This window comes from Aspergillus puulaauensis, chromosome 8 (assembly GCF_016861865.1).
Source record: "Aspergillus puulaauensis MK2 DNA, chromosome 8, nearly complete sequence".
Lineage (NCBI taxonomy): Eukaryota > Fungi > Ascomycota > Eurotiomycetes > Eurotiales > Aspergillaceae > Aspergillus > Aspergillus puulaauensis.
In genome coordinates this window covers 1,989,495-2,010,005 of record NC_054864.1, presented here as the reverse complement: position 1 = coordinate 2,010,005, position 20,511 = coordinate 1,989,495, and the positions used below count along the sequence as shown (strand labels likewise).

The window sequence follows — 20,511 nt, the reverse complement described above, 5'->3', positions numbered from 1 at the left end:
CCCTTGGCGATTGATCCAGGTATATTCCGGAGGAGGTCGGTGTCAGTGGCGGGCGGACGGAACATGACCTGTCGCGATGCCTCTTTGAACGCGGGCTGTCTGATTAATCAGGTATTTCATTGCATTTGAACCAGTCTAGCTGAGAGTCATTCGCCGTTCATGGCCTGAAAAGTTTGAAGATTGGGCGCAGCGATTCGCGAAAACTTTCCACCCCTGAGCGCTGGAGAAGCTTTCTATATGAGACGACCATAAGAGGCCGAGTGGGCTGCAGTCCAAACTCGACATAGCGCTAATCTCTGTGAAACACAACGGGGCCAGTCTAGGGCAATAAGTGAACACTGCTTTTTGACATGAATCTGGAGTGCTTACTACTTAGTTACCTACTCCATACACAGCCATGTCAGCCACTAAACAATGACATTATGATCGACCTCAACCCTGCCACACAGTTAGGGCTGTGAACTGCGATCAGCACTCTGTACCGTATTAGTCCTTTGTTGATCGCCCAAGAATAAAGTGGCTATGAACCACTATCGATGAATATGACTTCGAATCCAAGAACATGACAAATTGACTGGTTGAACCCTCAATCTGGCATGGATGGTGGTGGAGGGGCTATGTGACGACCGGCCGTGTAGGGCAACATTCCGATGAGCATCCAACATTCCAACCACGACGGCCCCACCGAAGATCTCAACGTGCTCGGACTTATTTCGTTGTTTCCGGTCCGGCAGTACGTACTCCATCATGATCGCGTCTGCCTTTTGCGGGGATTCGGTTTGTTATGGTGGGTTAATCAAGCATCCACCTCGTGGTTCGTCTAAACTTGGATCAGGAACTGTCTGCCTGCTGCCATGTCTTTCGGTTTATTATTGTTTGTTTCATAGTGTAAATATGTGTGGACCAGTCACTGCTTTCAGCCTACGTAGTGGCCGATCAGGAATGTGAGTATTGTTCTCGAAAGTTGTTATTGTTCTTTATCGTCCAGATTCCAGGGCGAGGCTGGGCCAGCGAAACTCCATTAAGCAGCCGTTTTTGTCATCCATCCAACTCACTATCTCCGGAGGCATTGGGGCCAAGTTTGAATTGTGTCTGAGACCCCACCATCGGGGCTCTGCCTGATTACCGCACACGATGTTTGCACAGCCCGACGCCCGGTTGACCTGCCTGTCTCTGCTTTCTGTATTTTTATGAATCAGGGGGCTCTGATCGTCTTGATGCAGTAAGCCATGGTCAAATTCGGTATAAAAGAGCCCTCCCTCGGCAAGACCCCATGATGGTTGTGTTCTTGGTAGGACGAACCGACTCACGAACGGTGTGTTGTAGTCTTTGTCTTTCCCTTTCTGCCATTGTTGCTTGCTACAGACATGATGCGGTTCAGCCTGTCTCTCTCTACAGCCCTCGTGGCCTTGCTTGCCCAATCTGTCGCCGGCCTTGGCTTGCGATCTAGCCTGGCAAGAAAGCTGCAGCTCTCTGCTGAGTTGGGATTGGATCCCAAGCACTTTCTAGACCGTCACCAGTCGTTCCATTCTGCCTCTGCGAAGACTAGTGATAGTGGCATTTCTCCTGACTATGTTTCGGTGTGCTCCCGTTCCATGCTGGTAAGTAGGAGGTGCTCTTGCTTACTTAACTGCAGCTCCCTATCGACCACGATGATCCGTCTGTCGGCACCTACAAGAATCGATACTGGGTGAATGACGACTACTTTGAACCGGGTGGCCCAGTGATCTTGTACGATGCTGGGGAATCGAACGCAGAAGGCTCGGTTTCGCATCTCACATCCGACCTTACATTTCTCAGTAGACTGCTCGATGAGTTCAAGGCGATAGGAGTAATCTGGGAGCATCGGTTAGTCCCTCTACTTCCATCTGGTGATGCGAGAAGCTCGATAAGGCTAACGCGAACAGGTACTACGGAGAATCATTGCCATACCCTGTCTCCAACCAGACGCCGCCAGAGCATTTCAAATATCTTACCACCGCCCAGGCCCTCGCCGATATCCCTGTCTTTGCAGAGAATTTCAGTCGTCCGGCCTTTGAGGATCTCGATCTGACCCCAAAGTCAACTCCCTGGATTATGGTGGGAGGTTCGTACGCCGGTATAAGGGCTGCACTTGCTCGTCAGGAATACCCAGACACGATATTTGCAGCCCTTGCCTCTTCGGCTCCAGTTCAGGCGCGGATCAATATGAGTTCCTATAATGACCAGGTATATCGGGGGATGGTTGGCAACGGTGCCGGCAATTGTTCCAAGGACATCCACGCCGCGTTTGAATACATCGACGACCAGCTCTCGCATGAACGCACAGCGGCATCAATTAAACAACTTTTCTTCGGCGCCGGTGCCGAGAAGAACTCGAACGAAGGCTTTACTGCGGCCCTCGGGGCGATATTTGGCTTCTACCAAACCTACGGCATGGGAGGCCCTGCAGGGTCGCTAGGTGATTTCTGTAATTATCTTGAGCGAGACCCTGTGACGAATACGACGGTAGGCTCTGAAGGCCTTGCTCCTCACCGTGGGAACAAGTATGTCGCAGAGCGTTGGGCTAAATGGGCCCCGTTAACGGAACTGGTCAACCTGAACATGGACACGAACTGCCGAGGCCTCGACAACTCAACTGCTCCATCTTGCAAGCTGAACAGCCTCACGGCCGATGCAGACTCCATCGCGTGGACTTGGCAGTACTGCACTGAGTGGGGATTCTATCAGATCAACAACGTGGGAGCCCAGTCCATCCTCTCCCGCTTCCAAACCCTGGAATCCCAACAAGAAATCTGTAACCGGCAGTTCCCAGATGCTGTTAAGAGCGGACTCCTCCCCTCAGAGCCGCAGGCAAACACGCTGAATGAGGTATTTGGTGGCTGGACTATCCGGCCATCGAATGTGTTCTTCACCGAAGGTGAATTCGACCCCTGGAGGACATTGAGCTTGCTTTCGACCGAGGAGTTTTCACCGCGGTTCAACGTTACGTCAGATATCCCGAAGTGCGGTGTACAGACTGATGCAGGCACAGTCTTTGGACATGTCGGGCCTAATGCATTCCACTGCTTCGATTTGGACCTCTTCAACGATGGTGCGAAGGAGTCGCTGGGTTACTTCCGCCAGGCGTTGAAGGAATGGCTCCCTTGCTTCGAGGAACAAAAACACGATTAAGATATAGAACCCATGTCAGCATCAATCCTGTATTTTAATATCGGCATGATAGCACATAAGTCATACATAGCACGAGTGTTACTCCGTACATCCCCATCGGATGGAAATTCCGCCGTCATTTGTTTTGGAAAGCTGTAGGGTATTAGTAATGGCCTGCTTGGTCGGCGGAGGGAAGTCCCCCCGGCTGGCGGCAAGGAGACTGGGGAAACCCTGCACTAGTCCCGATCGAGGGCAGCTTGCGACCGGGGTCTCACTCTCAGCTCTCCGGTTCCTCTGTCTGATACACTTCTTCGTCTTTTTTGGATACGAGAGTGCGCTCATAGCTGCCTAGCCTAAGCCCCGCCATGCAGACCCTACGTTGAGGCGCTTATAAGTACTTGTGAAAGTATCTCAGCTCCCCATGGCTGATTCCTCCATCTGTTACTCAACTCTCTCGTCTTGACATCATGCTGTCACCACCAATTCTCCTATTGGGTGCCCTATGCCTGGGCTATTTTATTCTGCAGAACATCCATATACGTCTCCAGCGGCGTAGACACGCCAAGAAATGGGGTTGCCAGCCTCCTCCTGTGGCGCAGACAGGTATCTATGGCATCAGGACGTTCCTCGACCTCAACAAGGCAATGAAGGACACCCGTCTGGTGGAATACATTTCCGATCGGTACGATGAGTATGGATATACCTTTGGGCAATCTATGTTTGGACGCTCGGCAGTTTCTACTGCTGAGCCAGAGAACCTGAAGGCTATATTGGCTACCCAGTTCAGTGACTTTTGCCTGGGAACCAGGCATCGCGAGTTCTATCCCACGCTTGGGGATGGCATTTTTACACTTGATGGTGCGGGATGGTCTCATAGCCGTGCTATGTTGAAACCCCAGTTCCAACGTGATCAGGTAAATAGGCCACCCTCCCTCTACAATATCGTTCACAGTGTTGACTTGGCCAGGTCGCGGATCTAAACCTCATGGATGGCCATGTCTCTCGAATGATCGATCTCATCCCCAAGGACGGCTCTGTTTTCGATATTCAGGATCTCTTCTTTCTCATGACCGTGGACTCGGCTACCCATTTCCTCTTTGGTGAGTCAGTCGGTGCAATGGAGGGTGGCAGTGTACTCGGAAAATCGTCCGTTGGAAATGCGCAGGGCTTCGCCGATGCATTCAATACGGCGCTTGAGTACCTCAATAAGCGGTCAATGGCTTTTATATTCTATTGGACTATCAACCCGAAGGAATTCCGTGATGCAAACCGACGCGTTCACGAGGTCGTCGACCACTATGTCCACCAAGCCATCGAGGCCAAGAGGCATCCCGAAAAGAAGGAGCCTGGCCGATATATCTTCGCCGAGGCACTCGCTCAAGATAATGACGATCCTAAGCTGCTACGTGACAACATGCTTAATATCTTATTAGCAGGCCGTGACACGACAGCCAGTCTCCTGAGTTCCGCATTTTTCTTCCTGGCACGCCATCCCGCGGTTTGGGATAAACTCCGCGGAATCATCCTCGAAGAATTCGGAGACGCCCAAAATCCAAAGGCGGAAATCACTCATGCCAGACTTAAGGATATCCCGTACCTGCGCCATTTCTTAAACGAAGGTAAAGAGCACTCTTGACCAAGGATATAATAATATCAGTCAACTAACAAAATAACTAGTCCTTCGCCTCCTCCCACCCGTCCCCCTCAACTTTCGCGTCGCTGTCAAAGACACCACTCTCCCCCTAGGCGGCGGTCCCGACGGAAAGTCCCCTATCTTCGTCGAGAAGGGCGAGCCAATCCTCTACAGCGTCTACACCATGCACCGCCGCAAGGATATCTACGGCCCTGACGCCGACTCCTTCCGACCTGAACGCTGGGAAGAGAACTCGAAGCGAGGCTGGTCGTTCCTCCCCTTCAACGGCGGCCCTCGTATTTGTCTTGGTCGTGAGTTCTCCGCCCTCCCTTCTCTTACTTCTTAACAGGAATGGATAACTCTAACAATCGACTAGAACAATATGCGCTCACCGAAGCAAGCTTTGCAATGGTGAAGCTAATGCAGCGCTTTTCGACAATCGAGAATGGTGCGCCGGAGATTGAGCAACCGATCATCAAATCGAATCTCACCGTGTCCCATGGTCAGGGCGTGAAGGTTCGACTGTATTAATAACCATCTCTGCCTTTTAACGACTGGAATGACATATGTTTCTATTTTTGTGTATTTTAGGATGATACTCTTCTCTTTTTCAAGACTTAAATGCCATTATATTGGTTTATGGATACGTCTTCCTTTTAGTAGTGATAGCAGATACCTTCCCTCGATGATCAATATCATGTATAGACATACCTCTATCCATCATCACATCTAAATCACGCAAACAACCTCTCTCGCTTCATAAACAAAGAACCCACAACACCCACCACGCCCGCAACCAGCGGAATGATAAAAGCCCGCCCAATCGCCTCAGTGATAGCCCGAATCGCAGCCTCACGTAGATTTCCATCCAACGACTCAAACAGGGCACTCTGGGCACCCGAGACCGCATTACGGATCTCCGTCTGACCGTGACTGTGACCCTGGCCAGCTAGCACGCTGTTTAGATTGCGTACCGCGGTTGATTGGAAAACCTGGCTTGCGACCACGAGGCATATCACGGTAGCGCCTATCTGGGCGATGTTTTGTAGGTTTATTGCACTGAGGATATCCGAAGGTGCTACTTTGAGGCTGCTGACCGAATACCCGAGTTGCATTGTGAGACCGGTGCCAACGCCCATTAGGATGCTGAAGCCGTATACCTGTGCTGGTGGGATTGATGGCGAGAGGTAGGCAAAGAAGAGCGCAGAGGCCATTGTCAAAAGGATACCCGAGACTAGGCAGAATGGCACGTAGTATTTGGCTTTGGGTAGTATCCAGCCGGTTGCGAGGTTGAATGTTATGGTTACCAGGAGATAGGGGAGCAGCCGGACGGCTGCCATGAGCGAGGTGTCATTCTGGGCGAATTGGAAGTAGACCGGTATATAGAATGTGGTGAAGAACATGGCAGTGTTTGCACATGTTGTTGTGATGTAAAGGAGTAATTGGGTTCGGGATTTGAGAAGGTGGCCTGGGAAAGATCTTGTCTGGACCGTGGTCAAGATGCAAAAGTATTGCTGTGCGGCATAAAGCGTGAAAAGGACGGCAAAGACGACAATCAATGCGATTATCCTGCCTTCATTCCAAGCCCAGATCCCCCCGGCCGATATGAAAGCCATTGCGAAAGAAGCCCACATCCCTGCACTAAGTGCGAAGCCCACGTAGTCCAATCGTAGTAATCTTTCACGTAACATCTTTCCTGGAGCCGGGTGAAGTGAGGGTAAGAAGAGCAGGTATACTGGTGCTGTGATGGCGCCTATGACAAGATTGATATAGAATCCCCATCTCCAAGTTGCCGACGAGTCAGAAAAACTACCACCAACAACAGGGCCAAGTATTGCGCCCAGGCCCCAAACGAACCCAGTCCCAGCCAAGTATGCACCGCGTTCTTGCCTCTCGGTCAAGGCTGAGAGGATATTGAGACCCCCAAGGTAGATACCAGTTCCTCCGGCACCAGCAAATACGCGGCCGACAATAAGCGCATTCATGGTGGGCGCGGCGCCGCAAACCGCGGATCCTGCCTGAAATAAGACAATTCCTGCTATGTATAACCATTTCATGTTGAATGCCGTGTAAAGATGGCCGTAGGGAAGGATGACCGCAACCGATCCGAGAGGAAAACCGGCACCGATCCAAGCCAGCTGGGAGACATCGGCAGGGAAGGTCTTGATAACAGCTCCCTGAACGTCGGCTGCAATTGTTGTATCGAGACCATACATTAGGGCAGATAGATATAAACCAGCGCACACCAGAAACCAGCGCATTCCAATAACCTTGCGGGTTTCATCATCGGCCTTTTCGGTCTGTGATTGTTGAATGTTTTGTTCTGCTTCCAGTTCACTGTGCTGACCAGTCAGGTAAATTTCCGTTTGACACTCTAATGCAATGTCCATAGTGTCTTTCGGTATACTGCTGTCGGCAAGGGGGATAGACGTCAATCCATGGCCGCGTCTCCGTCGTTGCTAGTTAAATAGTTGCGGGTTGTCAAACTCCACATAACGCGGCACCACATTATGTCCGATATTACCGTCCAATGGCTGTTATAGTAATACACTGGAGTATTTAGAACTCTTAGGATCGGAGATAAGCTGAATCTGGTTCCTAACTTCCAATCGAATGCGCACACACCTGAACCGAAACACCTATTGCGCACTCTACCCACAGTCACATTGCGATGAACAGGGCAGAAGAGGGTCGCCACTATCCCAGAAAAGGGTGAGAGCTTATAATCAGCTGGCGGGATTAGGACTTTGTAGATTTAATCCCGTCGAATCCGTGATGGCTGCATCGTGTTCTCCGATATTGGACGGCCGAAGATTTTCGGCCGAAAAAGCAACGACCCGCTCCATGGTCAACCAGGACGAATTCTCAGACTTTAGTTCGAGAAGAAGGCAGATTCTTATCGGATGTTGAATGGGGCGGTCAAATACGGCGATCATGGTTCATCTGCTTGATGTTAACGATAGCTTGCAAGGTGAGTATATATTGTGAGGTTCTAGATGCTGGCAGAATTGAGAAAGCAACGATACTCACATGCAACATGTCCACTAGCTAGATCTGAATATTAGAGATTAATGGACAATCATGTTGGCCTACATTGTAGGATAGAAAAGGTTAGAAGTGACAACAAGCCCGGTGTGTGTGCTGCTATATGCAATATCATCACGTGCAGCTTAATGCGTTGTTTGGAGACGACTAGCTTACGTCCTCATCTTCCTCATTTCACCTAATTTCATCATAAGTCTGAGGGCACGCATCAAGGATCCCATTAACCAATTATATCTGTTGAGTTCCTGCGCGCCAAGTATCGTTTGCCAGTGGAAAGCTATATGATATAGACCCTATCCATGCAGCAGGCCCGAAAGCGCGGGGTCACGACATGTGCTCCCTGCCACACGCGGAAGCAAAAGGTGGGTGACTATGGATCCTGGTGTATGCAAAACGGCGCTAATTTTCAAAGTGCAACCGTCAATATCCTTGTAATCACTGTACTCGGCGCCGGCGGCCCGAGGAGTGTATCTACAAGCCTGCGACAGTGGACCGGCCCTTACACGCTAGGGTAGAAGGGAAAATACGGAATCATGCCTCAGATCATGTTCAGACCATCAAGCATCCAGTCAGCGTGTCGAAGGCAAACCAGTCTTCAATGGTTCCATACGGGGACGGCCCATGCAACCAGCACGCGGCACTTACCAAGTCGTTCGGCTATTTTGAGGATAGTAGCTCAAACACTATGGCACTGCTTAAGAATGTACTTCCAGCAATAACCCCTAAATACAGTTCATGTGCCCTCGGCTGATCAATTACCAGTGGGATTTGCATAATGATGATGATGCGGGTACTGATATCGGTGCGGCCCCGGACATGGCCCAAAATATTAGGTATGATATTGAGCGCATGCCACGTCGTGCTATACTTGACTTTCTCATTCAATATTTTGTCTCTGAATTAAATTGGTAAGTTATCCAGGGCAAGTAAATTCAGCTGGGACAGTACGCTAACAGCAAATCCCTAGGATGAAGCAACTTATCCATGCACCCAGCTTCTTGATATACTATCAGCAATGGTGGGCCAATAGAAACTTGGCAGTGCGCAACGCCGAGTTTGCTGTTCTCATTCTTCGGATATGTTCATACGCAACGCAATTTCTTCCATCGCCAACTTACCCCGATGATAATATCAGCGAGCTACCACTCGGTCAAATTCGCAACACGTGCGTTGAGCTTGGGAATAGTCTCAGTGAAACATGTCTCACTCTTAACTGGAAGGGTGGCCTGGTCCGTGTTCAGCACAACTTATTCGCTGCGCTAAACTCCTCCTGCGAAGGACGGACAGATATGTTCTGGGAGGGTATTGCCTCTGCCTCTCGCGCGGCTCAGAAGGCTGGCGTACATACTGCAGCCGCTGAACTCGGAAGTGGGCACGAGTTCGACAAGGAAATGCAACGAAGAACATTCTGCAACATTTATCTTCTAGATAGGTATGTTACTTGCGTCTCATTATATTGGAACATCACTGATCCGGTCTATATAATGCGCAGTCACTTGTCGAGGCAACTTGACAGAGTCCCTTTCTTACCCGACAATCTTGTCGCAGAGATGCTGCCCCGATTACGCCTTGTCCCCGAAACAGGCATGTCCGATATGGACAGCGACGCCACGGCACCAGAGCTATTCACTGAACGTTTAATGCAAGTACAACTAGGCAGATTCTGGCGAAAGCACCCCAAAAAGCAAACTATCCCCTACGACCCAACCCAAGCCGAACAACGATACGAGCAATTCTGCACCGAATACCTGCCCACACTCCATCCAGCCCTGGCCTTAATCCCGGATGAAAGATGGGACACCCAGCTCCCTAAACTTCCTATGCAGCGCCAACTCCTCCATATCACCTTATTCGATTCCATAGCCTGGAACTTCCGCTCTCTCCTTTTGCTCAATGAAAGCCACGTCACCCAGCTGCCACCTTACAAACAAGTCCTGCTCCAGTCCCAGAAGCAAAAGCTCGCACAAGCTGCCATCGAAGAACTAACCGCCGTCTCAAATCTCCATTCCATGTTCGGCGGCGGTCATACCCGCTTCGCTGCTATCATATTCAACTCCTTCGAAGCCTCTGTGTTGCTATTGACTCTGCTTTCACAGCCGGATTTCCCATTTGACCAGACTGGAGAAAACCATGATATTCTCGGCCGACAAGTTACCAGACTAACTCGCAACAAAGCAATGCAAGCGGTAGAGAAAGCCTTAAACCGCCTGCAGATGCTCTCTGGAGTAAGCGATATGGCAGCTGCTGGCGCGCGCGTAGTGTCCCAGCTTTTCGCCAGAGCAAATAGATTCTCTGAGTCTGCGCCACCTGCAATAATGCCCGGCTTATCGAAGACGAGCGAGTTATTTCCGGGTTCGTTTTCGGACTTGCTAGGGTTTGGCGCTGTGGTCGGCCATGATGGGGATTGGGGGACTGAAGGAAGTTTGGATCCGGATTTTGTGACTGGGTTGTTTTCAGCTGGCGTCCCCGAAGACAAGTAAAGGTGCTGATATCAAAAAGTTGTAACGGATGTGGAACCTTCAAAAGTGTATATATAGCTATAATAATCAGATATCACGAGCTAAACGGCTTTGAGGATCTGAGTGTCTTTAAAAGACATTGAATCAATAGCCAATAACTCTGATGTGGTCCTTTTGAGAAGTGAAAGGCTGCCGCTGACAATGGTCACTGGAAAATCGGACGTCCATCCCGTCCATTAAATTCTCAATTTCGCGGATCAAATAAACAAAACCACATGTCCCAAGCTTCTCGAACATGCAGCGATATCCCAGGTATCAGGATCAATATGTTCCCGCTTACGCCACACATTTTCCATAATACATAACGCGCTCTGCATCGTCCCGACCATCCCAAGCGGTCCCATCGAGTTGACTAACTCTCGGAATGCAGATTCCTGTTCTTCAGCCGCCAGACAGCCCGCAACGCAAAATGGCCATGCTAGTGCTCGAAATACACCAGGTGAAATCTCTTTGAAGAGGTTTACTGTTTGAGAAACGTCCTCGCATATCTCTGGGGTGGCAGTTTGCCAACCCGAGAGAACTGTGTGAAGATAGATGCGGGCAGCGTGGGCCCAGATGCGGGTTACGGTGTTGGTTGTACTTGTAGTACAGGACCCGTTGAAGGGAAACATGTCGGGTGGTCTTTGAGGTGGATATTGCGTTTCAGGGACATGGTCGAGCTGTGAGAAGCCGGTCTGCAGTTCTTGTTCGATTAGAGAGCCGCGCTCCACAAGCTGCGTCATGTTTAAACTTCGGTGTTTCTTCATGTCTTTCTTCCAGGTGTCTAGGACTGCAATCTCACTGATTAGACAAAGTACCCAGTTCTGGCATCCGATAAAGTCTTCTAGCTGTAGGGGAGCTTTCTCGGGACCCGGATCATTTGTTAACAAATCATTATGGTATTTTTGTAGTTTTGGAGATTGTTCGAGCGCCGTGCTAGAAATGATGTCGGCGACTAGCAGGATCGCAGAGAAAAACCTGAAAGCAGCTTGGTCGGCGGTCCAGAACCCATTCCAGTTTTCGGAATTTGTTGGTAGTGGTGAGAGCTGGCTCATAAGATTGAAGAGAGAGGATACTGATCCGGGGCATGATATAATCTGTTCAAACAGAACTATAGCGGCGCCAAGGTGCATTCTCCAATTCTCCGTGGTTGCGACAACGCCATCATAGATCAATAGCTGTACAATGCTTTCCAAAAGGTAGACGCTCTCGAGAATATTGGAGTGAACACCTTGGTAGATGGTATGAAGATCTTGCTGTACCATCTTCACAGCCAGATCTAGTTGTTTGCTCTGCTCTCCGAACGCTACGTTTGTGCATCGTTCGTATCCTGCTCCTGAACTTATTGGTACCTCGGTGAAGAAGTACGAGGTCAGGCTGATGACAGTGTGGTAGAGCGCTCTGATCTTCATGGGCAACACTAAGAGCCATCCTCGCCCACCTTCGAATATAGTGGGCGTATACAGGGGAAATAGAACAGGGAATGTGTAGTCCAGGAACACCATAATGAAGCTCAGTTCTAACTCGTTGGACAGGCGGTGCGAGCCCTGGGCATCCAGATGCTCTAACGAAATCTGTGTGAAGCCAGCTGCAGATTCTGAAGCCGGGCGCGTCTCGTTGACATAATCTGGAGGACTAGATCTCCGTGCTTGGTCTTCATTTGGGGCGCGGCGATTCGTTTGCTGCGTCGATGGCGCAGTAATATCCAATGTCTGCTTTGGAGTTGGGACTTCTTCTTCATCCTCTAGATCCCGCGCAACACGTTGTATCAGCCTCTTCGACCGGCGCCGAGATGCTCTTTTTTTGACTTCTGTCTTAAGTTGTAGTACCATCTGGCGTTGTTTCACGCCATTGTCCATCCATTCCGGCTTGTCTGGGTCAGAATAGCAACAAATCTCCAATGCCGAGCAAATCCCACAAACTGGTCGGACCAGGTCGCATCGTTTACGGCGCAGCCGGCAAGTCCAGCAGCCGACGTTGTTCTTTTTGCCGTCGGTCATGTCACTGTCCTCTAGGATATGTGAGGAATGGCACCGTTTGGATCGCATGGCGACGTCCTCGGTGCTGGCACACGTGATTGGCTGTTGGCGGATTTTGCAGCCTCAGGCAATGAGACTGACGTCGAGCTCCAGCGCTTCTTTTGTTCCATTGACACTTATCTATCTAGGCAGGCGTCTCTATATCTCATGGTTTACTCGGTATTTTTCAATCACGGTAGGACCGGTAAGTTCTGGCCTTGGTCGAATTAGCATCATTCTTCCGTGCGACTTCCTTGTCCACCGCGCGCAGACGAGACCGCGCGGGTTTGACAGCGCGCGGCCCCGCTCTCTCAGAACTATATGAGCAGCGACATTCCCAACAACATTATTCACAAACACATCTTTTCACTTCCTACTCCTTAGTTTTACTTTAGACCCAGCTATGGCAGGCACCAAAATTCTTGTTCTCGGTGGCACAGGCCCCACAGGAATCTGCCTGCTGCGAGAACTTGTATATCGAAAACATGAGACCATAGTCTACGCACGGAACCCTTCCAAGATTCCTGAAGACCTAACATCGGATGAGTTACTTGAAGTCCGTCCTAACTCTCCCAAGTAGATTGGTTCTTCGCTGACCGCGGTGCCACTATTACTAGGTTGTCAAGGGCGAAATGAGCGATCTCGACTCCCTCTCCGTGGCCATAGCCAAATGCCGAGTCGTCATCTCCTTGTTGGGTCCCGGAATAAACGATAGAAATGGCAGTCGCAGCCTATTTGGGGACATCTACAAATCATATGTGTTTCCCTTGATGCGCGAACATGGAGTTGACCGCATCTTTGCGAGCGGCACACCGTCTATTTCTCGACCAGAGGACCATTGGACGCTTTTCACGCTTGCCGTCATCCCTCTTATCCGCACGTTTGCGAATTTCGCTTATCGGAATATGCTGAACATTGCAGATGCTTTTGAGAATCATGCCGATGGCCTCAAGTGGACTGTCTATCGGATTGCGGCGATTCCCGGAAATCAGGACCAAGAGAGCTGGCGAAAGGACAGAGAGGATGGAGAGACGTTCGTTGGATGGGTAGGAGAAGATGGCTGGACAATGTCCCAGAGGAGAGGTGCCCTTGCGCGCTGGCTTGTGGATGCTGCAGAGGGCGGAGCTGAAGAGTGGGTGGGCAAGATGCCAGCCGTGTGCAAGAAGGGATAATTTTTTTTTTGCTTATGCTTGTACTCTTTTATTAAGAGAATGTGTAAATCCGCTTACATCTATATCAATCCTAATAGAATCTATCCTGTGTTGAATTAATGAAACCATCAATCCGTAAGTATACTCTCCCCACACCAGCCACAGGTGTTGTGGCTAGTGACTGTGGCGTAGTTCCGCAGTGATCAACAACCACCGTCCAACACCATCATGCATCATCAACTCTCTCCCATCCAATCCTCTTGCACATCCTAAAGCGGGGCAGTTGAACAAATATTGCCTGGTCAATCTTACAGTGAATGAGTGTTGATGTAAATTTACTATCACGGTATAATTACGCACTTCGATCGCTATTAGAAACTTCCATCCCATACCAGGTGGAAAATGACCGCTGGCCAAAAAGTAGCTGTCGTGGTACCAAAAATGGAACAATCCCCATCTATCAAAGCCAGCGAACTCAACAACATCAAATCAACTACAATGAACGATTCCAATTCCACATCTGTTCCGACCGCGGTCGCAGAGGATGATGCCGAACCTGTTATCGACCCTGAACTTTTGCAGTCCGAGTTAGAGCTTGTGTCGTCCCTTGCCAAGCTTCAGAAACTGGAAGAAACGGTATGATTTCTATATCTTAGATGCGTTGCCCTGCCACGCTTCGTCTTGTCGGGAACAGCAAGCTCATCAGCATAACAGATTCATCAACTTCGGACACTGATTCCGGAACGGCTTCTCGAGCCACTAGCTCCAGTTGTCAACTCCCAACCTGCTTCAACCTCACCCCAGATGCTCTTCGAGCAGCTGGCACAGACCGCGCGTGCTAGCGTTAATGAATTTGGGGACTTCCAGGGCATGTGGCGTGGGAAAGAGATGAAAGCCGTTTGGGAGCGTGTCGACACTCTGATCTACGAAAACGCCGGTCAGCTCCTGCAGTCTAATGGCATGTGGGATGAAGACTACGGTGTGCTGCTCGAAGATATTACGAAGCAGGACTCCATTAGGAAAGAGCGACAGCAAAAGGCCAAGGAGGAGCATGAACGCTCACAACTACAATCAGCAGAAGGAGGCTGGAAAACCCTCGTCGATAACTTCGCCCAACGGAATGTTCCAGGGGTACGCGTTCTTCCCCCTAAGAATGACACGTTCTCTGTCGTACTCGCAAAGTCCGGGCTGGCCTTCAGGGTCCATGCCCACCATTCAGGCCAGGACGGGGTTCCCGACTTTAATATCTCTAGCAAGTCATCCGCAGAGCCTCCGTCAAAGCTTGAAACTGCAATTTTGGATTGCCTCAACTCTCGTTCAAGAAAATGGGACCTGACATACCTCTTGGTAAGTCTACTGTGCCTGCTTAACTTCAATAAATACTCATAAGTCGCCAGGAAATGATCTTGTCCTATTCAAACATTCAAACAACCTGTACCAAATGTGGAAAATTGCAAGACAAAGCAGCCAACCTCCCAACACTCCGATACCCAAAATCTACTGAAACACAAACAGAACCCCAGACGCCAACATTCGAGGCATATCACGCGACATGTGTCTGATCCGGACCTAAAGGGAAAAAGGCTCTAGTACCGAAATCACCAACACCGAATGCCATGAGCCCCATATACCGCATCATGATAATGACCCGCCGGGTATTCGTCCCCGAGCCGATCCAAATACAGTATAGGAATTGAATGCCGCCGCTCATCACAATATACCACCTTAGACCAAGTCGCCTCATCCGGAATCTGATATCTCCTCGTGCGAAAGTCGTACCTCTCCTCCGGACCACGTCTCGCCCCTCTCAAAATGTTGTCGCTCTTTTCCCGCTTGCGAACGTTATAGCAGTCCAGACAATGATGTGTCGTGCAATACTTGATATGCTCGTTCTCCCACAACGACCAGTCCGTTCTAGATTTCTGCTTCCGATTCCATGGGCTGCGGAGACTGTCTCTAATGTCCACGGCATGCCCATGGCCGTAGTGGCTGGCACGGGGCCCTATTCTTCCAACATGCATGTCCGGTCCCTTCCCTGTCATCACGTCGGTAAAGCGCTGCCAGCGAGACCATCGGCTGGGGTTTCCTGGCATCGGGTCTTTTGGCCAGATATAACCAAAGTCGGCCTTTCTCTCTTTTCGTCTCGGCTCGGGTCTGTTTGTTGGGCGGGGTTCAAGTAACCACATCCTGCCGACCGGAAAATGAAGCCGTCGATATAGTGGTTGATATGTGCTGGGATGGAGCTGTGGAACCGGACGAGAAATTTCAAAAGGAGGCTGCCAGGGAAAAGGACGTGTATTTGGATGCGAACAATGTTGACTACTGGCGATACAGGTGTGATGGAAATTGAGTATCCGGCAAGTTCCAGCCAAGGCGACGTACGAAGTGAAAGAACGGCGTGGTACGATTGATTGTGATGAGTAGAGGGAGGAGGTAGAGTATCTCAATTCATATGAAGACAGCTGGAGAGAAAAAACAGGAATCTAAGACCAATAAACTCAGATACTTATACCCATCTAAGTCCCAGCGAGCTCTTTATTCCAACCTCGCTAATCCCTAGCATCCCATTTGCTGTCCATACCTGCAATCGCTACTTCATTGTCCATACAAACACCCCAGCAGCAAGAACAGGGGGGAAGAGTTTGTGCAGCTCCGTAGACAAATGGAAGCAATTCAGGTTAAGCATTTGCCTTGTGCGGGAACCTCCAGACCTACCTTTCATGGCAGTGCTCTGGACTATGTGAACCCGTAGGGCTGCGTCTAGAAGATTCTCCCGTACTAGGGGGACAATTAACAGATACTATGTTGGAGCTTGCTTGAGTATCCTGTCATTGTTGCCGTGCGGCTTCTAGCAGTTGGCGCCTGCAGGTGTATCCGCTTGCGTGCAGGAGCACAAGTCCTGCAGCTCTTTGTCTTTACAATAGTGCGGGGGATGTGAAGATTTACTGATGTATTCCCGCCTATTAATCATTACTGTGCGTGTTTTCGGGCTTGGTCTTGGTTATTATAGGCACTAGATACTAGTCACCATCGCTAAAAAGGCAAAGGACAAACACGTCCGCAAGGATAGGAAATACAAAAAATGGAAGGGAAACGGAGACAAAACGTGCCATATATCCCAATTATTTTAGTCAGAAAACAACTATAGTAATAATATATGTAAAACGCAAGCAAAATACGTGAAAACGCCATCCCACCCAACTTGTCAGATCAATCGCTATTATCGAATCGCTATTATCGTGACGAAATGAAAACCGCTCAGCTGCATGCAACATTCTCAGAATGTATAATATGTAAATGTAAATATTCGTGTGTCAAGTTTGGCGATATTCAGGTAGAGAATATGCCGAAACTGCCGGCAAACCAGGTGAAGGATAGGAATGTGATTAAGCCCATTCCTACGGCCATTTTCAGGCCGAGAAGTCCCATGGAGGACATGGCACCACTGCATGTCGCACAGACAAAGTCTAAAACAAGTCAGCATTGGGGTAGGATAACAGAGGTGGTGGTAGACATACCCGACAAAGGGGTGTAAGGCTGCTTCTCGTACATCCCGAACATATAGGTCCCTTTATCTAGTTCACCAGCTCCAGCAGTGTCATCAATGTCCTTGCTCTCGTCGTACACAATCAAGGTGTAGGTCGCGGTAAGCAACGGAGCAGTGGCGTTGGCTTGGTATTTTCCAGTGTCCCACTTGACAGTCTGCGTCTCCTCAACGCTCATGTTGCTGGAGATGGTGTAGGTAGCACTGTTGAGACTGCAAGTCGCAACAACATTCACTGCCGAGGGAGTGATTGACAAGGACGTATAATTCCAAACAAAGGTAATTATCTCATCGATCTTGAAGTATGTCGTTGAGCTCGATGCCGGGGAGATCATGGAAATACCACCCGGAGGGAGGCGAGCATCAACAGATGTCGTCTTGTTGGAGTTGCCGGTTGTCTTCAAGTCCGATGAACTTTTGGTTGTGGTGGGAGAGTCCGTTTCCTCGCTGTCCTTATCAGAGGATTTTGTGGCAGATGCCGTTTCCTCCGCTGAAGGGGAAGCACCGGTAGTCGCGCCTTCGGCCGCAGTTTCGGTGTCTGAGTCTGCGTCTAAAGACGGTTTATACGTTAGAAGACTGCCCTGGTAAGATTATAAAGTGACTAACCATCTGCTCTAGGCAAAAGTTGGCCATTGCCCAGTAGCCCATCCAACTGCCACGCAGTCGACAGTACGGCTAACAAAAGCACGCATGCAATCGGGAAAAGCGAGGTGAAACGCATTTTGAACGTGGCAGGTCAACCGTCAACTGATTGTTTTTTATCGATGAATCGGGGTGTCCTAAGTCCCCTTGGCTTCAGTATATTTCAACCGATCCTTGTTGACAGCAACGACTATTGATGATGCGATAGCGGGTAATAACGAATGGTTTTCGACACAACGTTGATATTTATTGAGAGTCGAAGGCGGCTGCGGACAAGCGGTGGAGGGCAGAGAAGTAAAAAACCGGCGTGTTGCGTCGAGTGTGAAACAAGCCAGTGATCTGATACTAATTGTTCTGGGTCTGAGTGGTCTCCAAAGCGAGCGGAGTGGCTGGCGAAACGAACGTAAACAAGCGAGCGACTGGGCGATTCGTACAAATGACGACCGTGTAATAGGATGGAGAGGACGCAGAAAATCTCAGAGAAGAAGATGCGAGGGAGAACAACGCTTCAACAACAGCAGAGCGAGAGAAAAGGGCGTGGGAAGACGATGGCGAGAAAGAATTGAAACGACCAGACCGGCAGATCAGGTGGCTTAACCCTTTTGGGCGTACATGTGAGACATCGTCTATTTTTGGGCGATCCGGCCGCGCCTCAGGCATCCGATCTCCCCTTCCACTCTGTTGACTCTGCGGATTGTTCCAGCCTCATTCCAGAATTATTTTTGTATTCTTCACTATGTTTTGACTCATATACACAGCATCGCATAAGTTGTGGCCACTTGCCCATCGCCATGCACTCAAGCATTAACGGCCGCGATTTAAACAACAAAACCGAATTGTCAGACGTCCACACCACTAAGTATATACTATTGCCAATAATTGGCGTCAAATATACAAAATTATCCCGACCTTTCAGGTGCAACCATTGGACCCGGCAAATGATTCCCAACATGAAGTTAAATTTTTAAAGTGGATTAACATTTATGAAACCATGAAACACATTGGACCGTTAGACTTCGTCTCAGGTCCAGACAGGCACGCCCGGACCTGTGTGGAAGTCGGCAGCAGCGACCAGACTTCACCAACAGCCGCCTCTCGAAGTTTATGATTCATCAGTCCAGCCACGCGCGTCATGAGCCTCTCGGGCCGGGTGAATATGCGGAGAGGTGGCGAGTCGGCGACGAACCATAACATGGTTCACGCAGCAGGCTCGGTCAGAAGCTTCACTTCGCTGCAGGAGCCGGGGTACTGGGCCGTGTAGTAGCGGTAGAGGTAGAAAAGCTGGGGTGCGTTGTGCCACCAATCGCACACTGGGAGATGTTAGCATTCCGGCTGCGCGTAGTGGTGACCGTTCAGTTTATCTTACCCAGCCAGCCACCGAAGCCCTTCTCTTGTGAGAATTGCAGGCCAGTGCTGTTAACGGAGAAGCCATCTTGGCTAGCCCCCGCATTGATCTGGACGAATTGCCATGCTAGAGACGGTTAGCATCCCCCGCCAGAACGTGGAGATGTGCTTAGATAAAGAGGTACTCACCAGCGTAGTTAGTAACGCCCACGGGATTCATGCCCCATGAGAACTGAGTGTCGTAGTCGAACTGAAGCTTGGTGCCGTTCAGGAAACCAGTGCTAGCAGTCTCGACATCCGGCGTAAGGACAGCATCGTTGAGACCAGCGCCCGTGTGATATCCGTAAACGTAGAGGTCGTTGTGGTCAGGGTTCTCAGATCCAGAGGTCTTGAGAAGGAATTTATCGGGGTTCTGGCTGTCGCGGCGACCGACTTGGAAAGGGCTGGCCGCGGCGGCGCCGATCAGTAGCGAGAGAGTGTTAATAAACTTCATCTTGAAAAAAGAGAGTTCTTGAAAATCCAAACAAAAAAAGACAGAGCGTTGGGAATCAACAAGTAGTACCCAAAGAATGTGCTTGCTTTGAGGAGAGAATCACGGCGAGGGAGGCACAACAGCTTTATCAGGGCCCCAGGGGCAAGTGGCGAGTCCTAAGGCATGCTCTGCATGGTTCGCACTTCAGGGAACCGCAGCACCGACTGGGAGAATAAACAAGGCCGAAATCTTAAATGCAGGAAGCATCCAAAGTTCCCATCCGACGTTCCAGTGGAAAGCCCATGTTTTGTGGAGTAGAGGGGCGAAGTGAGACATGGCCTGCACTCTTATCCTGGCATCCGACAACACAGCAAGTCAACAACAAGGAAGAGGACGATCGTTTTCCACTTCAAAGAGCGGCGTGCTTTTCGCTGTCGACAACCGGCCCGAGCTCGGACACTGTGAGTGGATCATGAGGAGAAACTGGAGCAGATGGAGGTAAGCTGAAGATCACAAGGTCCGCTGCTCACGGATCGTTTGATAAAGATGAGCAGGACACTTTGTGGCCTGGCAGGATGGAACATTCCAAGCAGTTCTGTTCGATAGCCATCGATGATCGGACGATATTCTCGCAAGCAAGTGTTTGTTTTTGACATCTGATTTGTGACATCCGACCTCCGGCCCATAGATCTTGTCAGTGATCGGCAATCTAGCTAAACAAACACAGAACAGGAGATTTACTTAGAGTCGAGTGGTCTTTCCAACTCCACCATCTTTTCGTCCAACAATTCCTCGATGGTCTAACGGTCTATGATTTCCGCTTGTCAATCCTCTTAGAGGAACAAGCGCGGGAGACCTGGGTTCGACTCCCAGTCGGGGAGTGGCTTTTTTGCTTTATTCTCATCTCTTTCACTCCGTACTCGTTTAAAGCCAGATACCCACGTTGATTCCAAACTACGCTGCACTTTGGTTTCGGAGCCGAATATATACATAATGGGAGGACTATCGTGATCAAACTCCGCTGAGCTGAAA

The 20,511-nt window shown here is 49.9% G+C and overlaps 9 protein-coding genes and 1 non-coding gene across 10 annotated transcripts; 6 read left to right on the top strand and 4 right to left on the bottom strand.

Annotated features, from left to right (window-relative positions):
- Positions 1-1,367: 1,367 nt before the first annotated feature.
- On the top strand, positions 1,368-3,153 carry APUU_80742A (putative serine peptidase, family S28; the record flags this gene model as incomplete). Its single annotated transcript, XM_041697056.1, has 3 exons — positions 1,368-1,601; positions 1,637-1,848; positions 1,908-3,153. The coding sequence occupies 3 exons, from the start codon at positions 1,368-1,370 to the stop codon at positions 3,151-3,153; spliced, it is 1,692 nt and encodes a 563-aa protein (XP_041562625.1).
- Positions 3,154-3,599: 446 nt separating this feature from the next.
- On the top strand, positions 3,600-5,296 carry ALK2_2 (cytochrome P450; the record flags this gene model as incomplete). Its single annotated transcript, XM_041697055.1, has 4 exons — positions 3,600-4,046; positions 4,100-4,751; positions 4,810-5,076; positions 5,142-5,296. The coding sequence occupies 4 exons, from the start codon at positions 3,600-3,602 to the stop codon at positions 5,294-5,296; spliced, it is 1,521 nt and encodes a 506-aa protein (XP_041562624.1).
- Positions 5,297-5,499: 203 nt separating this feature from the next.
- Positions 5,500-7,155, bottom strand: APUU_80740S (uncharacterized protein; the record flags this gene model as incomplete). The annotated part of the gene is made up of 1 exon (XM_041697054.1): positions 5,500-7,155. The coding sequence occupies one exon, from the start codon at positions 7,153-7,155 to the stop codon at positions 5,500-5,502; it is 1,656 nt and encodes a 551-aa protein (XP_041562623.1).
- A 1,340-nt stretch (positions 7,156-8,495) lies between these two features.
- Positions 8,496-10,290, top strand: APUU_80739A (fungal specific transcription factor domain-containing protein; the record flags this gene model as incomplete). The annotated part of the gene is made up of 4 exons (XM_041697053.1): positions 8,496-8,513; positions 8,573-8,718; positions 8,778-9,242; positions 9,303-10,290. 4 exons carry the CDS (start codon positions 8,496-8,498, stop codon positions 10,288-10,290), a joined length of 1,617 nt encoding a protein of 538 aa, XP_041562622.1.
- A 236-nt stretch (positions 10,291-10,526) lies between these two features.
- On the bottom strand, positions 10,527-12,356 carry APUU_80738S (Zn(II)2Cys6 transcription factor; the record flags this gene model as incomplete). Its single annotated transcript, XM_041697052.1, has 1 exon — positions 10,527-12,356. The coding sequence occupies one exon, from the start codon at positions 12,354-12,356 to the stop codon at positions 10,527-10,529; it is 1,830 nt and encodes a 609-aa protein (XP_041562621.1).
- A 373-nt stretch (positions 12,357-12,729) lies between these two features.
- Positions 12,730-13,498, top strand: APUU_80737A (uncharacterized protein; the record flags this gene model as incomplete). Its single annotated transcript, XM_041697051.1, has 2 exons — positions 12,730-12,882; positions 12,944-13,498. 2 exons carry the CDS (start codon positions 12,730-12,732, stop codon positions 13,496-13,498), a joined length of 708 nt encoding a protein of 235 aa, XP_041562620.1.
- Positions 13,499-13,879: 381 nt separating this feature from the next.
- Positions 13,880-15,039, top strand: APUU_80736A (RNA polymerase II mediator complex subunit MED27 domain-containing protein; the record flags this gene model as incomplete). Its single annotated transcript, XM_041697050.1, has 3 exons — positions 13,880-14,113; positions 14,192-14,824; positions 14,875-15,039. 3 exons carry the CDS (start codon positions 13,880-13,882, stop codon positions 15,037-15,039), a joined length of 1,032 nt encoding a protein of 343 aa, XP_041562619.1.
- A 1,768-nt stretch (positions 15,040-16,807) lies between these two features.
- On the bottom strand, positions 16,808-17,742 carry APUU_80735S (uncharacterized protein; the record flags this gene model as incomplete). The annotated part of the gene is made up of 3 exons (XM_041697049.1): positions 16,808-16,944; positions 16,996-17,571; positions 17,628-17,742. The coding sequence occupies 3 exons, from the start codon at positions 17,740-17,742 to the stop codon at positions 16,808-16,810; spliced, it is 828 nt and encodes a 275-aa protein (XP_041562618.1).
- Positions 17,743-18,860: 1,118 nt separating this feature from the next.
- APUU_80734S (uncharacterized protein) lies at positions 18,861-19,500 on the bottom strand (the record flags this gene model as incomplete). The annotated part of the gene is made up of 3 exons (XM_041697048.1): positions 18,861-18,973; positions 19,030-19,134; positions 19,197-19,500. 3 exons carry the CDS (start codon positions 19,498-19,500, stop codon positions 18,861-18,863), a joined length of 522 nt encoding a protein of 173 aa, XP_041562617.1.
- Positions 19,501-20,268: 768 nt separating this feature from the next.
- On the top strand, positions 20,269-20,360 carry APUU_t80003A. Its single transcript has one exon. It is a non-coding gene; the product is annotated as a tRNA-Asp (tRNA).
- The last annotated feature ends 151 nt before the right edge of the window (positions 20,361-20,511 follow it).